Raw genomic sequence first — 25,478 nt, 5'->3', positions numbered from 1 at the left:
GCTCTCGGGGTGGTCCCCGTCCCGTCCCCCCCAAGGCCGCGGTGGTGAGCAATGTGTCCCCCCCCTCCCCACCCCAGGACACCTACTCCAAGCGCTTCATCCCCGTCTCCTCCATCTCCCGCATCGCCAGCGTCGGGGACCAGAAATTCGAGGTCATCACCAACAACCGCAACTTTGTGTTTCGGGCCGAAAGCGATGGTGAGGGGGGTCCCTGCGCCGGGGTGACCCCATCTGCTCCCCCCAAGGGATGAGCCCCGCAGGCTCCTGGCCCTGGGCTGATCCTGGCCCTGTCTCCCCCCTTTTCCCCGGCCCCGCAGCGGACCGTAATGAGTGGATACGGACCCTGCAGCAGATCGCGGAGGAGCGGAGGAGCAAGGAGAGGCTGTCGATGTCCCCGACCGCCAACGGTGCCGCCGACCCGGCCGACAAGAGCGGCTTCCTGGAGCTGCGGGGGTTTAAGCATAAGTTGTTCGTGGCGGTGGCCGGGGACAAAGTTTTTCTCTACAAGAACGCGGAGGTGGGTGGCTGGGGGGGCAGTTGTGGCACCATGGGGGACCCGGATGCTATTTTGGTGGCATCCCCTTCCCTTCATGTCCGCAGCCTGAGCGCTCGGCAGTGAGCTCGGGCACCCCACCCCCCAAAACGGGGATGGCTCAGACCCCGCAGGCTGCAGCCCCCCCTCCCCTCCAGCTCTGAGCCTTGGGGTCCCCCAGGAGCATCACACCCACTGCAGAGGCCCCCCCCGGGGCTGTAAAGGGCCCTGCAGCCTGTGGTGTTGACAGGTGTGCAGGCAGCAGTGCAGGCAGCACCAGCTCCTGCAGGCAGGGCATCACCCGTACCCCCACCCGCTGCCCTCCCTCACCCCTCCGCCCCCCCAGGATTATCGGCTGGGCATTGGCATCACCTACATTGAGATGAACGTGGGGAACGTCAAGGAGGTGGATCGGCGGGGCTTCGACCTCACGACGCCGTACAGGATCTTTAGGTGAGCTGAGGGAGGGGAGGGGGTGCTGGCGGTGCTGCCCCCCCCCACCAAACCATCCCATTCCTCACCCCCCCATCTGCGCCGGCAGCTTCTCGGCCGACTCGGAGCAGGAGAAGGAGGAGTGGGTGGAAGCCATGCAGCAGTGCATCGCCGAGGCTCTCTCCAACTCGGAGGTGGCCGAGAGGATCTGGGCGGTGGAGTCCAACCGCTTCTGCGCCGACTGCGGCTCCCCCAAGCCCGACTGGGCCTCCATCAACCTCTGCGTCGTCATCTGCAAGAGATGCGCAGGTACCCGGGGTGAGGGGGGGCAAGTTCACAGGGGAACGAGGTGGGGGGGGACCCAAAACGGGTCCCTGAGGGCTCGTCTCGTTGGCACAGGGGAGCACCGAGGCTTGGGCCCCGGCATCACCAAAGTGCGGAGCCTGAAGATGGACAGGAAGGTGTGGACGGAGGAGCTGATCCAGGTATCGGTACAGATCAACCCCAAAAGCCCTTTTTTTGGGGGGAGACACCCCATCTTCCCCCCCATAACAGACCCGCTGGCTACGGGCCGGGTGCTGGAGGAGCACACCAGGGTTTTTTCCAGCCCTATCCAAGCCCCTCGGGGTGACGCTGCCATTTGGTTTATTTTGGGGGGGACACACCCCGCTCTGTCCCCGTCCCCACAGCCTGTGACACGCCGACACCCACCCGGACACACTGGCGAGGCCAAGCAGCAGACAGACAGCGTCTGTGTGTCCGTGGAGGGGATGGCTGCAGGGCCGTGGGGCTGGGGTGTGGGGCCAAGGAGCCCCCCCCAAAGCGGAGGAATGCATCAGCGCAGCCTGATGGCCCCGGGGTGGAAGAGGAGGGGGGGGAGCTGGGATTTGTTACCAGCCCCAACCCCGCCGCCATTTCCAGCCTGGCTGGCCTCGCTTTTCCCAGCCATCCCGGTCGGATCCTGCATTCCTGCCTGGCGTCCCACCCGCGCAGCCCCCGCCTCCGGCATCGCCTGCTCCCTGAGCCCCCAAACGCTTCCAGCTGCTCCCCGTCCCCTCCCCAATCCGGGCGAGCTGCCCTAAACCCCACCGGGCTGGTGGGGAGCTGCTGCCAGCATCCCCCAACCCGCTCCAGCCCCTCTCCCGGCCCCGCTTGCACCCCATGCCACCCCAAAGAGCTTGGGGGGTGCTGGCAGAGCCCCCCATGGGCTTGCTGGGGTGATGTGGGGCTCCCCAAGACAAGGCTAAACCTCTTAATGGGGGGCTGAGCATTGCTGGGTGCCCGGCAGTGGGATGGCGAGGGGCCACGAAAAGCCCTGAGGGATGCTGATCCCCCCCCCCTCCCCGGCCCCCCCCTCCCTCTGCCTCCAGATGTGATTTTCCAGGGTTGGAAGGGAGGGGGGGTCGGCAGCTGCGGGGGCTGCCAGACGCCAGGGCGTGGGGCTGGGCAGGGAGCAGCCCTGCGTGCCTGTAGTGGGTGGGTGCACCCATGATCCCCCCCACTCCCCCCCGCCATCTCCCTGAACCCCCCCACCACTTGGAGACCCCCCAACCCCCCCTCCCCAACCCCCCGCCATGCTTCATCCCCCCGTCACATCAGCCTCTCCTTGTCCCCGCAGCTCTTCCACCACATCGGCAACGCCGTGGCCAACCGATTTTGGGCGGCCAACGTGCCCCCCAGCGAGGCCATTGCCCCCCCCAGCAGCAGCCAGGAGAGGAGGCGCTTCCTCATCGCCAAATACCGGGAGGGCAAGTACCGCCGCTACCACCCGCTCTTCGGCAACCAGGAGGAGCTCGACAGGGTCAGTGGCCCCCGGGGCTGGGCATCACCTCGGGGGTCCTGCCTGGGTGCTGAGGCTGTTTTGGGGAGCAGTGTGTCTGCCTGAGCAGGCTGGATGGTTTCCCACCCTCCCGTATCCCTGCCTGCATCCCTGCCTGCATCTCTGCCTGTATCACCCCAGTCCCCACCGTGCGCCCCGAGCAAGGGGACGGGGTGACATCTCCGGGGTGGGGCACAACCAGCTTCATTTCCAGGCTGGAAAGCCCGGCCCGAAGCGGGGGACACCCCCCTCCTGCTGCCAGACACCCCCCAGGTTCGTCTCTGCCTGGCTTGGAAGTGGCTGTGGGGGCTGGCATGGGGTTCAAGGGGAGCTGGGGGGAGCTTCTCGGAGCCCCCCCATGGTGGTGGGGGGCAGAGGTGCCCAGTCAGCACCCCCAGTCCCTGAACCAGAGCACCCATTCCTGGTCCTGGCTGCGCAGCTGGCTCAGGGAGCACCCTCCCGGCTCAGGGAATAACATCCGAGCCCAGGGAATGTTATCCTGGCACAGGAAACTCCATCCCAGCCCAGGGAATGCCACCCTGGCTCAGGGAATGCCATCCCAGCTCAAGGAATGTTATCCTGGCACAGGGAATCCCAGCCCAGCCCAGGGAGCACCATTCTGGCTCAGGGAATGCTGTTCTGGCCCAGGGAACCCCATCCCAGCCCAGGGAATGCCGTCCTAGCTCAGGGAATGTTATCCTGGCTCAGGGAATCCCATCCCATCTCAGGGAGCACCATCCTGGCCCAGGGAATGCTGTTCTGGCCCAGCGAATGCCATCCCAGCCCCAGGAATGCCATCCCAGCTCAGGAAACACCATCCCAGTCCAGGGAATGCCATCCCGGCTCCAGGAACGTCATCCTGGCCCAGAGAACTCTATCCTGGTGAAGAAAACTCCATCCCAGCTCAGGGAATGTTATCCTGGCACAGGGAATTCCATCCCACCTCAGGGAGCACCATCCTGGCCCCGGGAATGCCATCCCAGCTCAGGGAAACTCCATCTCAGCCCAGAATATGCCATTGTGTCCCCGGGAATGCCATCCCAGCCCAGGGAATTTTATCCTGGCGCAGGAAACTTCATCCCAGCCCAGGGAATGCTGTCCCAACTCAGGGAACACCATCCCAGCCCAGGGAATGCCATCCTGGCCCCGGGAATGCCATCCCAGCTCAGGGAACGTGATCCTGGCCCAGGGAATTTTATCTTGGAGCAGAAAACTCCATCCCAGCCCCAGGAATGCCATCCCAGCCCAGGGAACACCATCCCGGCACTTCGTCCCTTTGCCTCCCGCCTCCGCCGCGGCTCCTTCGGCGCTGCCATGTTTGCCCAAGAGCCGGGGGGCCCGACCGGCCGCTGGAATTCGCATGTGGGCTTGTTTGTTTTTCTACTCCGGGCTCACCCGGCCCGCCCCGCTGCCGGATGACTTCACCCCCAGCTCCTTAAGGGAGGGATTCACCGCTCGCTCCAAACTTTTTCTCCCCCGTTCCAGCCTCTTTGTCCTGCCCAGGCAGCCGGGAAGCGGCGGGGGTCCGGCTTCTCGCCGCGCTCCCACCCGGCTCCGTTGGCTGGAGGTGGGGAGGGGGGGGGGTGTCTCTTCCTCCTTCTCCTCCTCCTCCTCCTCACGAGCCTTCGGCCTCACCCGCCACCCTCTCGGCTCTGCCGCAGGCTCTGTGCGCGGCCGTCACCACCAGTGACCTGGCGGAGACGCAGGCGCTGCTTTTCTGCGGGGCGGCCGTGACCTGTGCCACGGGGGACCCCCAGTGCCCGACGCCCTTGGCCTTGGCCGAGAAGAGCGGGCAGAGGCTGCAGATGGAGTTCCTGCTCCACAACAAAACCTCCGGTAAGGCCTGAGCCCCCCCCTGCCACCCCCCACCCCCCGCCACGGGTTTAAACCCCCCACCAGCATTCCTGGAGTTTGGAAGGAGACGTGCCAGGGTGTCCCATGGGATGCAGGGATGGTTTTAAGCCCGGCTTAGCTCCGTATCCCGCCCAGAACGGGGCTCTTGGGCTGCTTGGCCAGGAGAGGGGCTTTTGGGGAGCCCTTTTGAGGGGGGGGCTGGTGAAGGATGCTCCATCCCAGCCATGCTGAGGATGCAGGATGGTGCTCCGGGACACCGGGAAGGACGGGCTCAGCTCTCCCGCACCATTCTGGCACGCTGCGGGCATCCCCGGCAACCTCCCATGCCACTAAACTTGCCCACCCCCCTACCCCGAGACCTGCTGATGGCTTCCGGGGGGCCCAATCTGCACCCTAATGTGGGGCGAAGCTCCGGCTCTGGGAAGCTCGGGATGGAGACGTGCCAAGGGCCGGCCAGCGCCAGCTGTAGCAGTCACCTCCCTCATTGCCTCGGCGGCCAAGTCCGGCCCGCGGAAGCTGGAGTTTGCCCAGGATCGGGGTTGGCCTCGTTGTTCCAGACGTGTCAGCAACAAAAAAAAAAATATAAAAAAAAAAAAAAGAAAAGGGGGGATTGGAAGAGCGATGAGGCCTCACAGCTGCCCTGGTGAGCCAAGGAAAACCAACCCGGGGGCCTGGTGTGTGCGTGGGGCTCTGTGTCCTCCCGGGTGTCCCCCGGCAGCCCCACGGTCTGAGCCGGGGGTGCTTTAGGGGTGTCCCTGCACCCCATCTCTGCCTGGACCCCGGGGGGACATGGGGGGGTGCCTCTTGCCGGCTGGCAAGGGGGGGAAAATCAGGCACGGGGTCATGCGGGGGAGGCTGTGGCAGAGTCCTGGGGTGTTATTTTTTGCCACAGGACTGTGACACTCTGTCCTTCACCCCCCCCAGCCGGGGGGAGACCCGATGGGTGGGGGACACCCCCCCCTTCCCATAACGTCCCCATCCCACCTCAGCTCAGTGCTGGGGGCCAACAGGGACCCCATAGCACTGCGTGGGGTTGGGGGGTGTGTCTCTTGAGGGAAGGGTGCAGCCCCCCAAATCGCCCCCCAAATCCCCCCCGCCCCGGTGACCGGCCGTCACCCCGTTTGCAGAGACGCCGCGCCTGGAGTTGGGGGGCAGCGAGGAGAAGCCCTACTCGGTGCCGCTGCCCTCCGTCACCCACAACGGCTTCCTCTACAAGACCCCCTCCATGGCCAAGCCCGTGGGCGAGCGGAAGGGCCAGGAAGGTACGTTGGGGGGGGCAAAAATAGGGGTGCGGAGCTGGGGGGGGGCTCCAAGCCCCCCTAAAAGTGGGGCTGGGAGGGGCTGGTGGTGGGGTTACACCATTCCCAGGGCACTGCGGAGGCTGCAGGGAGGTGCAGCAGCACCTGGTTTTGGGGTGGGGGGGGGGCTGTTGAGGTTGGGGGTTTGGAGAGGGCACCCAGTGGGTGCTGCAGGGGTGTAGGGGGGGTGCTCAGCACCATCCTGTGCCGCGGCAGAGTTCAGCCGGCGGTGGTGCACGCTGCAGGACGGCGTCCTCAGCTACTACGAGAACGACCGCAACGCTGTGCCCAACGGCGAGGTCAAGGCCGAGGAGATCGTGTGCCTGGCGAGTAACCCGCCCCACGCCCACGGGTAAGGCTGAACCCCCTCCTCAGCACCCTCACAGCACCCCCACATCCCCCCCCTGCCCTGGCTCCCGCACGGCCGCTGCCTGGTGCAGGGGTGGTGGCACAGGGTGGGGGTCACTGTCCCCAACCCCACTGCTGGCCCCGGCACTTGCAGCAAGGCTGAGCCAGCTGACTTTGCACGGAGGCTGTGTAACCCCTTTGTAACCCCTTTGTAACCCCTTTATAATTCCTTTGTAGCCCCTTTACAACCCCTTTGCAGCCCCTCTGCAAGTCCTTTGTAACCTCTTTGTAACCCCTCTTCAGCCCCTTTGTAACCCCTTTGTAACCCCTTTGCAGCCTCTTTATAACCCCTTTACACCCCCTTTGCCCCCCAGTGCAGCCCCTGTGCTCCCCATGGGGATGCCGGAGCCCCGGGGCAATGGGGGGGGCGTTCCCAAGCCACAGGACCCCCTGGCAGAGCTGCCAAAATCTGGGTCCTTTTACTCTCCGTGCAACGAGCCAGAACCCCCCAGCACCGAAATCTTTGTTTAATCCATCCCTGCGCAGCGCAAGGGGCTGGGGGGTGACCCTGAAACACCAGCACCCCTTGGTTAAGGCATGAGGGGAGAATTTCTACACCCCGAGTGACCATTATCGGCGCTTTTTCCTAAAAAATTTGCCCGCCCTCGTGCTCACGGCTACTTGTGAGGTCCCGTCTGGTTTACGTTCGGTGAGGAAGGGGCTCCTCTGGGCAGGGGGCTGCTCCCTACGCGATGGTGGGTTTTTACTCTGTCTGGGAGGAAAACTCACTCCTGGTTCACGTCATTCTAGGTTTTATCGGCAGCTTCGTGCCGTTCCTGGGTGCTTCTCTCGGTATTTCCCTGCCCAATGGCCTCACGGTGTCGGTCCTTGCGCTTTACTCGGGGTTTCTTGTTTTAATCACGGTTTTGCTTCCAGTCCCCGACAAGCAGCTTCGTCCCCGGCGGGCGATACCGCGCGTGGGAGAGAGGTTGTGTTTATCCAGGCCTGGGGTGATTTTCCCCAAATCAAGGCCCCCCCCAGCAGCTTTTCGGGCTCCTTTTACACACAAAACTCAGGGGTTGGGGCTTTTCCAAACATGCCCGTTAGATCCTGATTGGTTAGTGATTAACATACAATTAAAATACGGCTTACCTAATGCTCCTGCTCCTGCCTGCGCTCAGGGGAAGGGGCTCAACCTGGGCTTTTTGGCCTGGGAGGGTGTTTTTTAGTGTTATAATGAGGGTCGTTCACTCTCAGGCCACTCAGAAGCAGTTTCATTGCCAAGTTAATGAATCAATTAGTCCCTTTGCCGGGCTGTCAGATAACTCCTCCTCAGCACAGCCCCAGACGTTCTCTTTATGTTCCAGGACGTTCTCCCTGTTTTCTAGGGTTTGGCCATCAAATTCTTGATGAATTTCTTAGCGCTAATCAAGGTCATCTTGACCCCGCTTCGACATCTCACTCGATCGAGCTTCCAAACCTCGTTAATTGTCCCCGGGTGGGGGGTAACTATGGCTACTGGTGCAGTTATTAACCGTGGCTGCTGGTAAATGGGGAATGTTCTAGATCACTTCTTCACCAGTTGCTTTATCATTTCCTGGCATTTCACAACCGGTTTTATCAATTAAGATGTAACACGGGCAGGTTTGCAGCGGGATGTTCTCCCCCCCACCCCCCAGGATGCCCCAGCATCCCCCCTTCCAACTCCGTCCCACCTCCCGTGGGCATCCAGGCTCCCCTTTCCCTCCCTCCTGCAGGATCGAGAACACGTTCGAGGTCTACATCGAGTCGGAGAGGCTTTACCTCTTTGGGCTGGAGAGCCCCGACGCCGCTCGCGAGTGGCTCAAATCCATCGCCAAGGTGGGACGCAGCGGGCTGGGGGTGGCCATGGGTGCCGGAGGGAGCCGGGCGTGGTGGCGCTGATGGGTCCCTCTTCTTCCTCACCTCAGTCCTTCGTCCATCCCTGCGCCGAGGAGCTGCTGGCTCTCGATTTCCAGCGCATTGGCCGGCTGTACTACAAGGGCGGCCTCAACCTGGAGCGGGCCGAGGAGGGCTGGTTCGCCCTGGCCGGCTCCGCGCTCCACGTCTGCGTCCCGGGCAGCGAGCGGCAGGAACCTCTTCAGCTGCGCAAGCTGCAGGAGCTCTGTGAGTGCCCCCCTGGGGATTTTAGGGAGGGGGTGTCCCCCAAACCCTGCCCTGAGCCGCTGGGTTTGCACCGAGGCTTTGGTGGGGGGCTGGTGGGTGCTTGCAAGCCGCTCTTCCCCCTCTCCAACTTCTTCCCCGTCCCTGGAAAGTCGCTGCTTGGCCCATTTGGGCTGGGGGGGTGGTGGGGGAGGAGTGGCTGGAGAGCTGCCAGTCAGAGAGGGACCTGAGGGGGATGGATTGATAATGAGCCAGCAGTGTGCCCAGGTGGCCAAGAAGGCCAATGGCATCCTGGCTTGTATCAGCACTAGCGTGGCCAGCAGGGACAGGGAAGGGATCTTACCCCTGTGCTCGGCACTGGTGAGGCCGCCCCTCGATTCCTGGGTTCAGTTTTGGGCCCCTCACTCCAAAAAGGCCATTGAATGACTCGAGCGTGTCCAGAGAAGGGCAACGGAGCTGGTGCAGGGTCTGGAGCACAGGTGTGATGGGGAGCGGCTGAGGGAACTGGGGGGGTTTAGTGTGGAGAAGAGGAGGCTGAGGGGAGACCTCCTGGCCCTCTGCAACTCCCTGAGAGGAGGGTGCAGAGAGGGGGGATGAGTCTCTTGAGCCAAGGAACCAGCGGCAGGCCGAGAGGGAATGGCCTCAAGCTGCGCCAGGGCAGGGTCAGACTGGCTCTTAGGAAGGATTTCTTTGCAGAAGGGGTTGTTGAGCGTTGGAATGGGCTGCCCAGGGCAGGGGGGGAGTCCCCATCCCTGCAGGGGTTGAAGAGTCGGGCTGACCCAGCGCTGAGGGATCTGGTGGAGTTGGGAATGGTCAGGGTGAGGTTCATGGTTGGACTGGAGGAGCTTCAAGGGCTTTTCCAACCAAGATCATTCTGGGATTCTGTGATTCTATCATATTCCCGCTGTGATGGGCTCTCTCCCTTCCCTTCCAGCCATCCAGGGAGACAATGAGGTGCTGGTGCTGGTGGAGAGGCGGAGGTAAGAGCGGGGAGGGCGTGGGGGGGGTTGGTTAGACCCCTCCAGCATATTATCACACCCTGCCCAAGCCCACCCTCATCCTGGGGTGACTTCACCCTCCCCACCATGACTGGGGCCCCCCAAAATACAGTCAGGACCATCCCCAGGCTCCCGGGCTCATGCAGTGGGGTTTTGGGAGGGGGCGCGGGTGGTCCCCCCGCTGAGGCCAGGCTTGCCGGCAGGACGCTGTACATCCAGGGGGAGAGGAAACTGGATTTCCTGGGCTGGGTCCAGGCCATCCAGAAAGCTGCGGGCAGCGCGGGGGACACGTTGTCAGAGCAGCAGCTCACCGAGTCGGACGTCCCGCTGCTGGTGGATCGTTGCATCGACTACATCACCCAGTGCGGTATGTTGAGGGTCTGACCCCCCCTTAGGCTGAGACCTGACCCACTCGTGACGTGTCTCCCTCCTTCCCTGAGCATCCTGTCCAGCTCCATGGGAGGCAGCAGCTCCTGTGGGGTGGGAAATGCCGCAGCACCCGGTCCCTGCCCGGTGGCGTTTGATGGGGACCCAGCGGGCAGGTGAAGGGGGAGGCCCAGAGGGGTGCTTCTCCCCCACAGAGTTAGTGGGGGGGTGTCTCACCCCCACCGGCTCTACCCCAGGGCTGACATCCGAGGGCATCTACCGCAAGAGTGGGCAGAACTCAAAGACCACCAGCTTGCTGGAGATGCTGCGCCGGGACGCCCGCAGCGTCCGGCTGAAGGAGGGTGAGCACCAGGTCGACGACGTCGCCAACACCCTCAAACGCTTCTTCCGTGACCTCGGGGATGGGCTCTTCACCGGGCGGTGGGGCCCAGACTGGCTGTGGGCGACGGGTGAGTCCTGGGGGGGGAAGCTGCAATGGGGAGGACAGGGGGAGGAGGGGATCAGGCTCCCTGGCTCTGCTGCAGCTCCCTTCGTCCTCCCCTCTGGGCTGTGGGGTTGGGGGGAGCCCATCTGGGCCCCACGTGTTCCAGGTGGGGGGTCAAGCGGTGGGTGGGCAGCAGAGTGCACCCACGCTGACCCCAGGCAGCCCTGTGAGATGGGGCAGGGAGCCAGACCCTCCCGCCCTTTGCTGCTGGATCTGGTCCCTAAATACCGGGGATGGAGGCAACCGGCAGCAAAAGAGCAGCAAGCCATGGCCCGTGGGGGTGGGGAGCTCCGGCCTCGTAGATGTGGAGTGCTCCGACCCCATGGATCTGGGGTGCTCCAGCCCCATGGAGCTGGGATGCTCTGGCCTCGCAGAGGTGGGGTGCTCCAGCACCAAGGAGCTGGGGCATTCTGATCCCATGGATCTGGGGTGCTCCAGCCTCACAGAGATGGGGAGCTCTGGCCCCGCAGAACTGGGATGCTTTGGCCCCATGAAACTGGGGTGCTCCGGTCCCATGGAACAGGGATGCTCCAACCTCATGGGGATGGGATGCTCTGACCCTGTGGAACGGGGATTCTCCATCCCCGTGGTGGGGCCGGAAGGTCCGAGTTGGGGTCTGGAGAGGGGATGGTGGGGCTGTGAGTCTTAACCTCACCTTCATGCCCCTCCGCGCTCACCCTCTCTCTCGTGCCCCTCTCACAGCGCTGGAGGATGAGGAGGAGAAGATTGGCGAGTACCGGCGGCTCCTGGGCACCCTCCCCACGGTGAACCGGGCCACGCTGAAGGCGCTCATCAACCACCTCTTTCGGTACGGTGTGGGGGATCACCCCATCTGCTGGGGGGGGGGGGGGGGGGGCTGTGGGGCAGAGGAGAGCCCCTGCCCCTCCATCCACATCCCAAGCAAGGAAAGGAGCGGGATTTGGGGTCAAGCTGTGCATAAACCCAAGCATCGCATCCCTTGGTGGCCAAGAAGGCCAATGGCATCCTGGCTTGTATCAGCACTAGCGTGGCCAGCAGGGACAGGGAAGGGATCTTACCCCTGTGCTCGGCACTGGTGAGGCCGCCCCTCGATTCCTGGGTTCAGTTTTGGGCCCCTCACTCCAAAAAGGCCATTGAATGACTCGAGCGTGTCCAGAGAAGGGCAACGGAGCTGGTGCAGGGTCTGGAGCACAGGTGTGATGGGGAGCGGCTGAGGGAACTGGGGGGGTTTAGTGTGGAGAAGAGGAGGCTGAGGGGAGATCTCATGGCCCTCTGCAACTCCCTGAAAGGAGGGTGCAGAGAGGGGGGATGAGTCTCTTGAGCCAAGGAACCAGCGGCAGGCCAAGAGGGAATGGCCTCAAGCTGCGCCAGGGCAGGGTCAGACTGGCTCTTAGGAAGGATTTCTTTGCAGAAGGGGTTGTTGGGCGTTGGAATGGGCTGCCCAGGGCAGGGGGGGAGTCCCCATCCCTGGAGGGGTTGAAGAGTCGGGCTGACCCAGCGCTGAGGGATCTGGTGGAGTTGGGAATGGTCAGGGTGAGGTTCATGGTTGGACTGGAGGAGCTTCAAGGGCTTTTCCAGCCTCCATGATTCTGGGATTCTGTGATTCCCTACAGCAAGGCCGAGGAGGGGTCCTGGGGGTGGTCTCCGGGACAGGAATCCTAACAGGGTTCCCCGCAGGGTCCAGCTCTTCTCTGGGGAGAACCAGATGAACACGCACAACCTGGCCATCGTCTTTGGGCCCACGCTCTTCCAGACGGACGGGAAGGACTACAAGGCGGGACGCGTGGTGGAGGATCTCATCAGCCACTACGTGAAGATCTTTAACGTAGGTTCAGCCCTGCTCCGGCGCTGCACTGGGTCAGGCCGGTGCGTAGACATTCCCAAGGGATGGGGAGGGGGAAGGAGGAGGAGGATGGTGGATCTGCTCCATCTGCAGACATCTCCTTGTGTTGGAGATGAGGGGAGGGGGGGCCCATGTCCCTGAAAACCCTGGAGACCCCTGAGCCTGGAGGTGCCAGCACCACTGGGCAGGGGAGCAGATTCCCCTGGGGACCTTCGTTTGCTGCTGCTGTGAAGCTCAAGAGGGGTCTTGTCATCCCTGATGGCTCCTTGGGCTCCTCTTCCTTGGCAGGTCAACGACCAAGAGATGAAGAAGCAGCAAGACGAGATCATGGCCATCATGAAGATGCGGGAGGCAGCATCCAGTGGGACGCAGGTGGGTCCTGAACACGGGGACCTTCCTGGGGCACCCTCGTCGCATGGGGACCTCACCGCCTGCTCCAACATCTCCTGGAGATGCCCCAGGAAGGGGGGGTCCATCCTGGGTGGGGGGGATTTAGCCCACATGTCCTGTTGCCCTCCAGCAAGCCGGGGACTTCATCTGCACTGTCTACCTGGAGGAGAAGAAGACGGAGGCAGAGCAACACATCAAGGTGAGTGGTGGGTGGGGGCCCAGAGGGGACGGGGACCCCCCCATGCGTGGCCAAACCTGTGCGGTGGCATGAGGGGATGCTCTGAGCTGACACGAGGGTGGCACGGCCCTGGGCCTGTCCCTTCCCCCCCAGATCCCAGCCACGATGACCGCTGAGGAGCTCACCTTCGAGATCCTAGACCGGAGGAAAATCGTCATGAAAGAGAAGGACTATTGGAGCTGCTTCGAAGTGAACGAGAGGGAGGAGGCAGGTTGGTGTGGGGATGTGAGGGTGGTGGGGACGGGGACAGGGATGGGGATGGGGATGAGATGAAGGTAGGAATGGGGATGGAGGTGGGAATGGAGATGGAAATGGAGATGGAGATGTTGATGGGGATGGGGATGAGATGAAGATAGGAATAGGGATGGAGGTGGAGATGGTGATGGGGATGAAGATGGGGATGGAGATGGGGATGGGGATGAGGATGGAGGTGGTGATGGGGTGGAGATGCAGATAGGGATGGGGCCGAGAAGGCTCCCATGGGGACCGCACCATGGAGCAATGTTGGGACAGGCTCCAGGCGCGTGGGGGAGGACACTGCGGTGCCACAGCTTTGCTCACCGCATCCAGCATGCACGTGGCCGAGCGCTGAAGATGGGCCGGTGGGTTGGTCCAGGACCCCCCTGGGGGTACCTGTCTGCATCCTTGGGGGTTCAAATGCCTCTGAAACCTGGCGGGGGTGTCTGGGCTCTCCGGCCACTGAAGGGAGCAGCCCTGGGGTGCTCGGCAGCAGCAGCAAGTGAGAGCTGGGTGTGAGCAGAATGTGACCCCGGCCCTGCCTGCTGGTGCCTGGAGCTCCAATGCTGGCTCCCAAGGCAGGGGAACAGGCAGGGTGCTGAGCCCGGTGCTGGGCATCACTGAAAGCCCCTGCCAAGGTGGTTTGGTCCTTGCCAACCTCGAGTCAGAGAGATCCCCGCTGCGACGGGTCCCCTCCTCCGCTCAGGGAAGCACCAAGCGCCAGCCAAGCACCACCCAGCCCTTCAGAAGAAAAAAAAAAAAGGATCCTCAGGTTGTGCAGGGGCTAAAATTCACCTAAAAGTGAAGAGTCACCTGTGAACTTATATGAAATCCTTGACTCGCCCTTTGCTTGCATGGGAACACCCGTGTTGGAAATGCCGCTGTGCATATTTGTGCGAGCCCGTGGGCACGTTCCACACTGCCTGTGGCTGTCCACCTTTTCAAACCCCGTTATGCAGTTGCAATATCTGTTGGCGACAGCTCCTGGGCTGCCCCGCGGTCCCCGCGGGTCCCCGCTGCTCACATACCATGGGCCAAAAGTCACCTCCCCCGGGGCACAAGTGGGAAGCAGCAGCACCGTGAAATGAATCTGTAAAAAGGAGGGAGGTTGGCTCAGGGACGGGCAGGACCTTGGTGGACCCTCAGGACACACGTGTGACCCCCTTCAGGGGGTGCCAGCCCCCCCCAGGGTGCTGCCTGATCCCTGCCTGTCTCCCTGCCTGCCAGAACGGCCCCTGCACTACTCGGAAAAAGTCCTGCCCATTCTGCACAGCCTGGGGACGGAGAGTTACCTGGTGGTGAAGAAGCAGATGTCCATGGAGAACATGCTCGTCTACCTCGGTGAGGGGCTGGGGAGCCATGGCCGGGCCAGGATGGGGAGGATGGGGATGGGTTGGGGAAAGGGTTGGGATGGGGATGGGATGGGATGGGGATGGATGGGGAAAGGGTTGGGATGGGGATGGGATGGGGACAGGATGGGATGGGATGGAGAAGGGGTTGGGATGGGCATGAGAATGGGGATGGGATGGGAATGGGGAAGGGGTTGGGATGCGAAAGGGGAAGGAATTGGGAAGGGATGGGATGGGGAAGGGATGGGATGGAGATGGGACAGGGATGGGGAAGGGGTTGGGAAGGGGAAGGGGAAGGAATTGGGAAGGAATGGGACGGGGACAGGATGGGGAAGGGATGGAGATGGGAATGGGGATGGGGAAGGAATTGGGATGAGATGGGGATGGGATGGGGATGGGATGGGGATGAAGAAAGGGATGGGTTGGGATGGGATGGGAATGGGAAAGGGGACAGGGCTGGGGACAGCTCCCTGTCCTGCCGGCTGCGACCCCGCCGAAAAACCCCCAGGGCTCAACCATCCCAGGGCTGCATCCTGCCTGGCCACTCATGTGGAGCGGCCACCAGCCCGGCTGGCACATGGCCAGGACGCCCCGATACAGGGTCGGGGCTGGATGCCCCGCACAGCATGGGGGGCGGGTAACAGTCCTGCCTGCCCTGCCTGGGCTGGGAGCAGGCAGCAGCCAGCGGGCTGTGGTGCTGGGGGTGCTGGGGTGGGGGGGGGGCCCTGCGGGACCGGGTCTGGCTGCACCCCGCAGCCTTCCTGGGGGGCCTGACCCCCCTGGGGGGCCGGAGCCGCTCAGGCGTGTGCCCCCAGCCAGCAGAGTGGGCGACTGCAAGCACGGCATGATGAAATTCCGGGAGGAGAGGAACCTGCTGGGGCTCGGCCTCAGCACCGGCTTCCATGACCGCTACTTCATCCTCAACCACACCTGCCTGCGCCTCTACAAGGAAGTGCGGGTGAGCCCTGCCTGCCAGCTGCCTGCGAGGCAACGCGCCCTTCCCCTGCCTGCCCTGCCCTTCCTCTGCCTTCGCTTTCCTTCCCAGCGGCGCTGCGTTGTGACCCTGTGCCGGGAGTCCCTGAGGACGTGGGACCTGTGTGGGCTGGCACCGCACGGGCATTGCAGGCAGTGATGGGGCTGGCATTGCAGGCAGTGATTGGAGTGGCATTGCAGGCAGCAAAGGGGCTGGCATTGCACAGACATTGCAGGCAGCGATGGGGCTGGCATCTCACAGGCATTGCAGGCAGCGAGGGGACTGGCGTGGCAGGCAGCGATGGGGCTGACCCCAGAAGTGCTGCCGCTTTCCCAGCTCCGGAGGGTTCCTGGAGGTTCCCCACTCCCCCTGCCCCCCCTGCCCTGACACCGCACCCCAGCACCTCGCTGCCTCCATCGCGTGTCCCCTGCCTGTCCCCTGCCCATCCCAAAGTCTGCAGGCAGGTGGTCCCCTCTGCCCCCACCGCAGCTCGTCCTCCGTGTCCACTTTAACCCCGCGTCTGGTTGAACGGAGCCTGAAGCAGCGCCCCCCCTCCCTTGGAGAACTTCGGGGGGGCCCGGGGGGGGTATGTGTTTGGCCGGGCTGCACCCCAAATCCAGTCCTGCAGCAGGCAGTGGGGTGCTGCCCGTGCCGGTCCCTCCCCATCAGCCCCCGGCATTGGGGGTGCACCCGTTTGCACCCCCGTGTTATCCGGGGTTCTCCGATTTGGGGGTACCGCTGGGCTGGGGGTGGGGAAGGGGCTGCACGGGGTGGGGGATGATGGGCTGAGCTGGGCCCCCATCCCGCGGCCATCGGGTCGGGCTCTTATAAGTCACACTGCTGGCAGGGGGGTCCCTGTTGTGTCACCTGCTCAGGGTGCTCCCGAGGGATGCTCTGATGTGGGGGGGGCCCAGCAGAGCAGGAGCGGGGAGTTGGGGCACCCATCTTCAGCTGCCCATGCTGTGCCAGGATATTTGGGGGTGTGGGGGGGCAGAGAGCCCCCAGGAGAGTGGGTGGACAGGTCACCTGTGTCCCCCCCCCCTCTACCCGTGGCCTCTGGGCACCCGCTGGGCCCTTTGTCCCTGGTGTCACCCTCGTCCCTGTCACCACATCCCTATGGCTTCGCCTCCCTCCCTGCCTGGCGTCGGTGGGGAGGGGTGGAGAAGGGTCTGGGGGTGGCCCTGCACCCCCCAACCCGGGGCCATGGCCCTGTGTGTCCCCCCCCCTCTCCAGAGCCACAAGCCGGAGAAGGAGTGGCCGGTCAGGAACCTCAAGGTCTACCTGGGCATCAAGAGGAAACTGCGGCCCCCGACGTGGTGAGCAGGAAGGGGGAGACCTGGGGGACAGGGATGGGGACAAGGACAGGGGTGGAGACAGGGACAAGGATGAGGACAGGGACAGGGATGGGAACAGGGACAGGGATGGGGACAAGGACGGGGACAGGAACAGGGATGAAGACAGGGACAGGGATGGGGACAGGGACAGGAACAGGGCTGGGGCCAGGGATGGAAATGGGGCTGGTGATAGACAGGGCTGGGGACAGGCACGGGTACAGGGACAGGGACAGGGACAGGGCCGGGGCCGGGGCCAGTTGTGGCCGCTGGGACGCGCCTGGTGCCGTCCGGGGCTGCTGCCGCCAGGGGTCAGACCAGCCCCGCGGGACACGCTGCGGGGGGGGCGGGGGGGAGTGTGTGTGTGCATGGAGGGGGGTGTGGGTGTGTGGGTGTGTGTGCATGGGGGGGTGCGTGAGGGGGGTGCGTGGGAGTGGTGTGTGCGCATGGGGGGGGGGTGTGCATGGGGATGTGCGTGAGGGGGGTGCGTGGGGGGGTGTATAGGGCTGCATGTGGGGGTGCATGTGAGTATGTGGGGGGGGGTCTGCAGGGCTGGGGGGTTGCAGGGCTGGGGGGGTTGCAGGGCTGGGGGGTTGCAGGGCTGGGGGGTTGCAGGGATGGGGGGTTGCAGGGCTGGGGGGTTGCAGGGCTGGGGGCGTTGCAGGGGTGGGGGGTTGCAGGGCTGGGGGGTTGCAGGGCTGGGGGGGTTGCAGGGATGGGGGGTTGCAGGGCTGGGGGGTTGCAGGGGTGGGGGCGTTGCAGGGCCGAGGCTCGCTGAGGCACTCGGACCCCCGGAGCACTGGCCCCCCCGGGGCCGGCAGCCCAGGACCTGGCTCTTCCCTCCCGCTTCTCCCCTCCCAGCTGGGGCTTCACCGTCTTCTACGAGACCGAGAAGCACGAGAAGCAGCAATGGTGAGGGGAGGGGCGGCCACGGGGACGCTGCCCTGGCCCCCCCCGGGCAGATGGACAGGCTGCCGGGGGGCCGTTGCCTTTTGGCGGGGGGGGGGGATGGAGATTTCTGTGGGCAGAGCCTGGGGTCGCGGCTGTCCCTCCTTGTCCCCTTCGGAGCCCAACTGGGGGTCACAGCTCCATCCCCCGCAGTGCTGGGAGCAGCTGGGGTGTCCCCAAGGGTGCCCCGCTGTCCCCCCCCGGCCACTGACACCACGTCCCCGCAGGTACCTGTGCTGTGACACCCAGGCCGACCTCCGGGAGTGGTTCGCCACCTTCCTCCACGCGCAGGTGGGGAGCGGGCAGGGCTGCAGGGTGACAGCCTGGGGCGGGCTGGGGGCACGTGGCTAGTAGAAACCCTGTCGGGGTAGCCAAGAGCCCCTAACCACCAGCATCCCGGGGAGGGGGGAATGTCACGTCCCGCTCAGATGAGGGATTTGTAAATCCCCAGCGGAGCAGACAACGGTGAGACAAGTCTCAAAAATCCAGACATTTATTATTTTCCCCCAATGTACTAATTGGATACACGATAATTGGCTAAACTACCAAATTATGGCATGCGATGTGTAGGCCTTGCGTTACCTAATGATGATAAGGAAAAAGGGGAAAAAAGGAAAGAAGATAAATAGAAAGAGAGGTAGAAATCGAGATCACCAGTCTGGGTTTGTCAGGGTCGCATCCATCTTCTTTTTTCTTTATTTTGCTCCTCACCCCCCACAATTTATACACCTTTTTCTTGGGTCCCTCCCCTCGGGCGACCCGTGTATCTCTATATCCCGTGGATGGGGAGGTTTAAGGTGCTTTGTGGGGTGATGGAATTAGCATGATCTTGTTAATCTTCGTTAAGGGGCGTCAACTTTAATAAGCATCTTGTGGATAATTGAAGCGAAGGTCGTTCACGGGGCGGATGGGCCCGAAGCTTCACACGATGCCCCGGAGCAGAACCGTCCCCCCCTCCAGCCCATCCCATGCCATCCCAGCAGCTTTATCCGCCCCAAACTCCACATTATTCTCCCCGTGACTATAATTTTGTTCCTTGCGAGTGGTTGAGACATTCCTGGGCATGGGGGGTATGACCCTGCTCCTCCCCATCCCTTATCCCTCTCAGGCTGTTTTTTCTCCCAGACCCTGGTTTTGGGGAGTTTTCTCACAAGGGAGGTCCCTGGGTGGCCGAGGACCAAAAAGCTGGTCCCCAGCCCCCCCACACACACACACACCTCAACCCCTTGTCCCCTCTGTCCCCAGAACGGGGGGGCCCTGTGGCCCTCGGAGACCTCCAAGGTGCGGGCGTCGCGGTGGCAGCAGGACTCCAGGTTGGGTAACATCTCCCTCATCCCGCTGCGGGGCAATGAGAGCGAGATGCGGAACAGTGTGGCTGCTTTCGCTACTGACCCTCTAACCGTGAGTGAGACGGGGGAGGGGATGCTGGGGGGGGACACCCACCCTCTGCGTGGGGCTGCATCGCCCCTGCATCACACGCTGGGGAGATCCTGGTCCCCAAAATTGGGGCTGGGGGTATCCCCGCTGCCATTTCTTATGTACCAGCGTCAGTCTTGGGTCACCCCGGAGAAATCTGTGGGGGGGGTGATCCTTTGGGTGCCCCCACCGGCATTGGAGCGGGCAGGTGGTCTCCTGGGTGCAGGGGTGCCCCACACCATGTGATGCAAGATGGGATGCTGCCAGGCTCCTGATTTTTCCTATAACAGGAGCTTTTTTCTCAGAAACGCTGTCCTGGTCACAAATAAACCCCTTGTCTATCTGTCTGTCTGTCTGTGTAACAGCCGTCCTGCCCGGGGGGGCTGTCACACACCGGGTATCCCCCCCCCCCAACGCCACGCTGGTGCTGAGCCACGGGGACCGAGCTGATCCCTCGGGCCCTCGTTGCTGTTATAAACCTGAGGACACGGCACTGCCGGGGGGGGCGGTGGGTCTGGGGGGGGTCCCACCAGTTGTGCGTCACCCAGCTGGGCACCCAAGGGTGCCCCAAGGGTGGGGAGCAGCATCGTCACTGCCTCAGTGCCCCCCACTTTGTGCCTGTCCCCCAGGACTGGGTTTGGGGGAGGTGGTCCCGGGCAGGGCCCCCCCCTCTCTGGGCTCAGGTTTATAACGGGGGGGTTCGGGGAAGCTTCTCCGTGGGCTCTGCTTCGCCGTGTGCCCGTCCCCACCCGCTCCCCCCACTCCAGGCTCGGACCCCCCCACCCTACAAGTGGTGGTGGTGTTGGGGGGGGTCTCTGCACCCCAAGAGCCACGGACCAGCACCCCAGGGCTCCCAGGGGACAGTGCTGTGGGTGGCCCAGCATGGAGCGGGGGGGGGGGGGGCTGGCCCTATGGTGTCCCCTCAGAGGACGTGCTGGCGGGGGGGGACACCCCATTTCCCTTCATTGGGGTTTTTTGTGTGTGTGCCCCCCCCCAGAGGGGACTAACGAGGACCCGTCTGCTCTCTGTCCCCAGCTCCTGCGGAACGTCTGAGCTGGAGGCCTGACACACCAGTGAGTTACACCCCCCCCCCCCCAACCTGCACCCCCACCAGCGGGAGGTGGGAGCCCATGTCCCACTGCCCCCCAACGTGGGGACACGCACGCAGGGTGCTCTGTGTGTGTGTCCCCCAAAGTGGGAGGGGAACGGAGGTGGCAGCCCCCACCCCTCTGCTGACCCTTCGCTTGTGCCGCAGGTTCATCCGCAAGCAGGGGGGGGGAGGGGGACACGACGCCCTCGGGCACCCACACACCAGCCCCCGCCCCCCTGGGGGTCCCGCCGGCTCCAGAGCCTCCCCCGGGGCTTTCTTGCCCCCCTCACCACCCCACAACCCCCCCAACAGTGACCCACCGGCAACCAGGAGGGCAAACGGCAGCGAGGTCACCCCCCCATGGCGGAGCAGGTCTCGGGAGCCACGGCCAGGCAGTGCTGGCCCACCTGACCCGGGGGCTGCGACCGGGGGCTTTTGCTTTTCCTTCTCCCCCCCCTCCCCGTTTTATTTTTTAAGTCTCTTTTTTAAAACGCCGAGGCAGGCGACATCACGGTGTCACTCCTGGGGAGGGGGTGCCCCATCCCTGGGGTCCCCTCCACGGCGGCAAGAGCATCTGCAGCCCCCCAAATTGGGGAGGGGGCGCATCCAGCCTCTGTTGTTCCCCCGCCCCCCCCCCTCAGCGGCTCCAGACTCGGGGGGGTGACGGGGTGGGGGTGGCAGGAGCTGCCCCCGCTTCCCACCGCCACCTCTTGATGATATTAAAGGTTTTGGGAAAACGGTGTGGGGGTGTCCAGGTGTCTGTGTGGGGCAGGGGCTGGGGGGGGCCCTAAACCCATCCTAAACCCCCAGCCAAGTTCACCCAAAACCCACAGCCCAGCCCACACTAAACCCATGCTCAATCTCACCCTAAACCCATCATAAACCCACGGCCAAGCCCACCCTAAACCCATGGCCAAGCCTACCCTAAACCCATCCTAAACCCACGGCCAAGCCCACCCTAACCCCACCCTAACCCCACAGCTGCTTGGTGCTGCTGTCGCGGGGGTCACACATGTGCTGCACGAGGGAGTGTGTGCAAGCACATGCATGCACAAGCACACGCACACGTCTGCAGGCACGTTGGAGGCAGCGGGGCCTGGCAGTGCCAGCCACGATGGGCAATGGAGCCGGTGGGCAGCAGCAGGCAGGGCACCCGTGTCAGCCCCACGGCTTGTGGCTGGGGCCACCCACGGCCGCTGCCTGCCCGTGTCCGTGACCTTGGGCCTTGCCGTGGAGACCCTGAGAGCTCTGTCCCGCAGAGGGACAGGCCTGGCTGGGACAGGCCTTGGAGCTCAGCCGGGGTGGCAGGAGGTGGCCTGGTCCTGCTGCCTGGTCCGTGTCTCCAGGGATGCAGGGAGGGATCCAAGGATGCAGGGAGGGATATGGGGATGGATACGGGGATGCAGGGATGGATGCAGGGGGGAATGCAGGGATGGATATGGGGATGCAGGGAGAGATGTGAGGATGCAGGGCTGGATGCAGGGACGGATGCAGGGATGGATGCAGGGATGCAGGGATGGATGTGGGGATACAGGGATGGATGCAGGGATGGATGCAGGGATGGATGCGGGGATGGATGTGGGGATACAGGGATGGATGCAGGGATGGATGTGGGGATGCAGGGAGTGATGCAGGGATGGATGCAGGGATGGATGTGGGGATACAGGTATGGATGCAGGGATGGATGCAGGGACGGATGTGGGGATGCAGGGATGGATGCAGGGATGGATGTGGGGATGCAGGGATGGATGCAGGGATAGATGCAGGGATGGATGTGGGGATGCAGGCAGGGATGCAGGGGGCTGGGTGGGCAACACGATGCGTCCGGCAGCGACCGTGGGGCTGGGAGCATCACTCCCCCACTGAGCTGCTGTCGGTGGCCCTGGGTGGGGGTGTCCCACTGCCCGCTCCTCCTGCTGAGCTGAGCCCCCCCCCGGGAGGGGAGGGGGGCGGTGAGTCATGCCTGGGAGAGGGCTGTCGATCACCCGCAGGCGCTGCCGGGGCTGCGGGTTTGCGGCGTCACCTGCGGCGCTGAGAGGGGGGGGTGGAGATGGGGGGGGAGACACCCGAGTTCCCCCTGCCCCCACCCAACACCAGGCCCCCCACAGGCCTTGGCCTCGCCTGCCTGTGGGTCGGGCCCCTCCTTGCCGCACTGGGGTGAGGACCTGCGGGGGGTGGGAAGAGCCTCTGGCAACCCCCCGGCTCCATGACGCCACTCCCTCCCTGTGGTGCTGGGTGGTCCCTGGGGGCTGCTGGTGGCCAGGGCGCTGCAGGCAGGGAGCGCTGCAGGCAGGGGAGTGGGCACCTGAAGGCAAACACCAGAGATGAGCCATGAGGTGCCATCAGAGCTCAGCTTTGTCTGGATATTCATCATCTGTTCATCCCTCCCTCCATCCATCCATCCATCCATCCATCCCTCCATCCATCCCTCCATCCATCCGTCCGTCCGTCCGTCCCTCCCTCCCTCCCTCCCTCCCTCTCTCCATCTGTCCGTCTGTCCATCCCCCCATCCTTTCCCTGATCCTTCCATCCATCCCCCCTACCCTCCCCATGCATCCATCCATCCCCCCCCATCCATCCCATCACACCCTTGTCTGTCCATCCTCCTCCTTCCCACCCTTCCAGCCCTGGCACATCCCAGCCCCCTCCCCCTGCCCCCACATCTGCCCACCCGTGGCTGAACTCACCAGCCCAATGTGGGGCTGGGCTCCCGCTGCCCCCTCAAAGCCCCTCGGCCAGCGCCAGCCCCCGGGATTCTGCTGCGACACCCTGGGGGGTGCAGGCGGGATACGTGGGGCAGCCCTCGCAACGGGGGGTGAAAATCGGGGGCACCCACGATGGCACCCACAATGGTGGTGCCTCGGCCTCTGTGCTGCCCGTCGGTGCATGTCACACGGAGTTTGCACGTGTGTTCGGTGACTGCACGTGGGCTGGAGGGTTGGAACGTGTGCTCAGGGTCTGCGACGTGTGTTCAGCGCATGCGGCGTGTGCTCAGCGCATGCAACATGTGGTTGGTGTCTGTAACGTGCTTGGTACATGTAATATGTGCTCAGGTCTGCAACACATGTACTCAGTGCATGCAGCACATGCTTAGTGTCTGTAACATGTGCTCGGTGCATGCGACACGTGCTCACTGCATGCAACACATGTTCAGTGTCTGCAACACATGTGCTTAGTGTCTGAAACACATGTTCAGCACATGCAACATGTTCAGTGTCTGTAAGACGTGCTCAGTGCATGCAACACGTGTTGTGTCTGCAACACACGTGCTTAGTGTCTGTAACATGCTCTGTGCGTGCAACACGTGCTCAGTTCATGCAACATGTGCTCAGTGCATACAAGTGCTTAGTGTCTGTAACACATGTTCAGTGCACGTGACACATGCTCGCTGCATGCAACACATGTTCAGTGTCTGCAACACACATGCTTAGTGTCTGTAACATGCTCAGTGCATGCAACATGTTCAGCGCATGCAACGTGTTCAGTGTCTGTAAAATGTGCTCAGTGCATGCAACACGTGTTGTGTCTGCAACACAGGTGCTTAGTGTCTGTAACGTGCTTGGTGCATGCAGTACATGCTGGGTGCATGCATTACATGCTCAGTACATGCAACATGTGCTCAGTGTCTGCAACACGTGCTTAGTGTCTGTAACACATGTACTCAGTGCATGCAACACGTGCTCAGCGCATGTAACGTGCTTAGTGTCTGTAACACGGGCTCGGTGCATGCAACATGTGCTCGGTGCATGCAACACATGTTCAGTGTCTGCAACACACGTGCTTAGTGTCTGTAACACGTTCAGCGCATGCAACGTGTTCAGTGTCTGTAAGATGTGCTCAGTGCATGCAACACGTGTCTGCAACACACGTGCTTAGTGTCTGTAACGTGCTCTGTGCGTGCAACACGTGCTCAGTTCATGCAACATGCTCAGTGCATGCAACATGTGCTCAGCATCTGCAACACATGTACTCAGTGCATGCAACGTGCTTGGTGCATGCAGCATGTGCTTAGTGTCTGTAACATGTGCTCGGTGCATGCGACACGTGCTCAGTGCATGCAACACGTGTTGTGTCTGCAACACACGTGCTTAGTGTCTGTAACGTGCTTGGTGCATGCAGTACATGCTGGGTGCACGCATTACATTCTCAGTGCATGCAACATGTGCTCAGTGTCTGCAACACGTGCTTAGTGTCTGTAACACATGTACTCAGTGCATGCAACACGTGCTCAGTTCATGCAACACGTGCTTAGTGTCTGTAACACGTGCTCAGTGCATGCAACATGTGCTCGGTGCATGCAACACATGTTCAGTGTCTGCAACACACGTGCTTAGTGTCTGTAACACGTTCAGCGCATGCAACGTGTTCAGTGTCTGTAAGACGTGCTCAGTGCATGCAACACGTGTTCTGTCTGCAACACATGTGCCTAGTGTCTGTAACGTGCTCTGTGCGTGCAACACGTGCTCAGTTCATGCAACATGCTCAGTGCATGCAACATGTGCTCAGCATCTGCAACACATGTACTCAGTGCATGCAACGTGCTTGGTGCATGCAGCACGTGCTTAGTGTCTGTAACATGTGCTCAGTGCATGCAACACGTGTTCTGTCTGCAACACACGTGCTTAGTGTCTGTAACGTGCTCGGTGCATGCAGCACATGCTCGGTGCATGCAACATGCTCAGTGTCTGCAACACACATGCTTAGTGTCTGTAACACATGTGCTCAGTGCATGCAACACATGCTCAGCGCATGCGACACATGCTTGGTGCATGCAACACACGTGCTTAGTGTCTGTAACGTGCTCAGCGCATGGAACATGTGCCAGCGGGAGATTTGGGGGCTCTGTGGGGAAAGGAGGGGGGGGCAGGAGCCGCTGGGATGCTGGGGACCCCCCCCTTGACATCCCCGAGCTCCGCACAAAGGAGCCGGGGCGCTTTGCAGCAGCAGCCCCACCGCTGCAGCGAGTTGGTGCGTGCTCAGCCTTGGCCCTGCGATGGGAGGGCGCCCAGCCAAGAGCCTGTCTCTCAAACACAGGGTTTGGGGGGGGGGACGGAGCCTCCCCCCACCCCCCCGCTATATATAGCGCAGCGGAGGCGAGCGCCGTGTGCCGCCGCCGAGTGATTAATGGCGGCGTCATTTCCAAACAATCAATAAAATTCCCGACACCGGCGGCGTTGGGGCACGGGAGGGGGATTTGGAGCCGCCGGTTGGAACCCGGAGCCTCTTCCCTCGAGCCCGCGGCACGTGGCGGAGCCGGTGGCACCCGCGGTCTTGGGGTGGGAGGAGGGGGGACAGGCTCAGCGGTGACCCTTGGGTGCCAAACACCGCCGCGGTGGCACGGAGCACCCGCCGGGGATCGGGGTGCTGACCCCCGGCTTTCCTTTGCCCCC

General features: G+C 63.0%; 1 protein-coding gene across 3 annotated transcripts in view; it reads left to right on the top strand.

The window, feature by feature from the left end:
- Positions 1-20,828, top strand: part of ARAP1 (ArfGAP with RhoGAP domain, ankyrin repeat and PH domain 1) — a 41,316-nt gene extending 20,488 nt beyond the window's left edge. Inside the window, exons 8-34 of one of the 3 annotated variants that reach the window (XM_074860608.1) lie at positions 78-198; positions 318-517; positions 879-985; positions 1,074-1,273; positions 1,364-1,449; positions 2,583-2,765; positions 4,445-4,619; positions 5,765-5,899; positions 6,152-6,287; positions 8,041-8,143; positions 8,233-8,428; positions 9,360-9,405; positions 9,627-9,790; positions 10,047-10,259; positions 10,997-11,102; positions 11,951-12,098; positions 12,405-12,488; positions 12,637-12,705; positions 12,838-12,955; positions 14,209-14,322; positions 15,146-15,288; positions 16,537-16,619; positions 17,496-17,546; positions 17,810-17,873; positions 18,828-18,983; positions 20,034-20,071; positions 20,401-20,828. In XM_074860608.1, coding sequence (XP_074716709.1) covers positions 78-198; positions 318-517; positions 879-985; positions 1,074-1,273; positions 1,364-1,449; positions 2,583-2,765; positions 4,445-4,619; positions 5,765-5,899; positions 6,152-6,287; positions 8,041-8,143; positions 8,233-8,428; positions 9,360-9,405; positions 9,627-9,790; positions 10,047-10,259; positions 10,997-11,102; positions 11,951-12,098; positions 12,405-12,488; positions 12,637-12,705; positions 12,838-12,955; positions 14,209-14,322; positions 15,146-15,288; positions 16,537-16,619; positions 17,496-17,546; positions 17,810-17,873; positions 18,828-18,983; positions 20,034-20,051 — 3,219 coding nt within the window. In that variant the 3' untranslated portion in view covers positions 20,052-20,071; positions 20,401-20,828. Of the gene's footprint in view, positions 1-77; positions 199-317; positions 518-878; positions 986-1,073; positions 1,274-1,363; positions 1,450-2,582; positions 2,766-4,444; positions 4,620-5,764; positions 5,900-6,151; positions 6,288-8,040; positions 8,144-8,232; positions 8,429-9,359; positions 9,406-9,626; positions 9,791-10,046; positions 10,260-10,996; positions 11,103-11,950; positions 12,099-12,404; positions 12,489-12,636; positions 12,706-12,837; positions 12,956-14,208; positions 14,323-15,131; positions 15,289-16,536; positions 16,620-17,495; positions 17,547-17,809; positions 17,874-18,827; positions 18,984-20,033; positions 20,072-20,253 lie in introns of those variants that run through there. The other 2 variants (XM_074860609.1, XR_012627798.1) reach the window with 2 other exon arrangements.
- Positions 20,829-25,478: the final 4,650 nt, after the last annotated feature.

Source organism: Strix uralensis, chromosome 2 (assembly GCF_047716275.1).
Source record: "Strix uralensis isolate ZFMK-TIS-50842 chromosome 2, bStrUra1, whole genome shotgun sequence".
Classification (NCBI taxonomy): Eukaryota; Metazoa; Chordata; class Aves; order Strigiformes; family Strigidae; genus Strix; species Strix uralensis.
The sequence above is the reverse complement of the archived record's forward strand: the minus strand, read 5'-3'. Positions and strand labels throughout refer to the sequence as shown.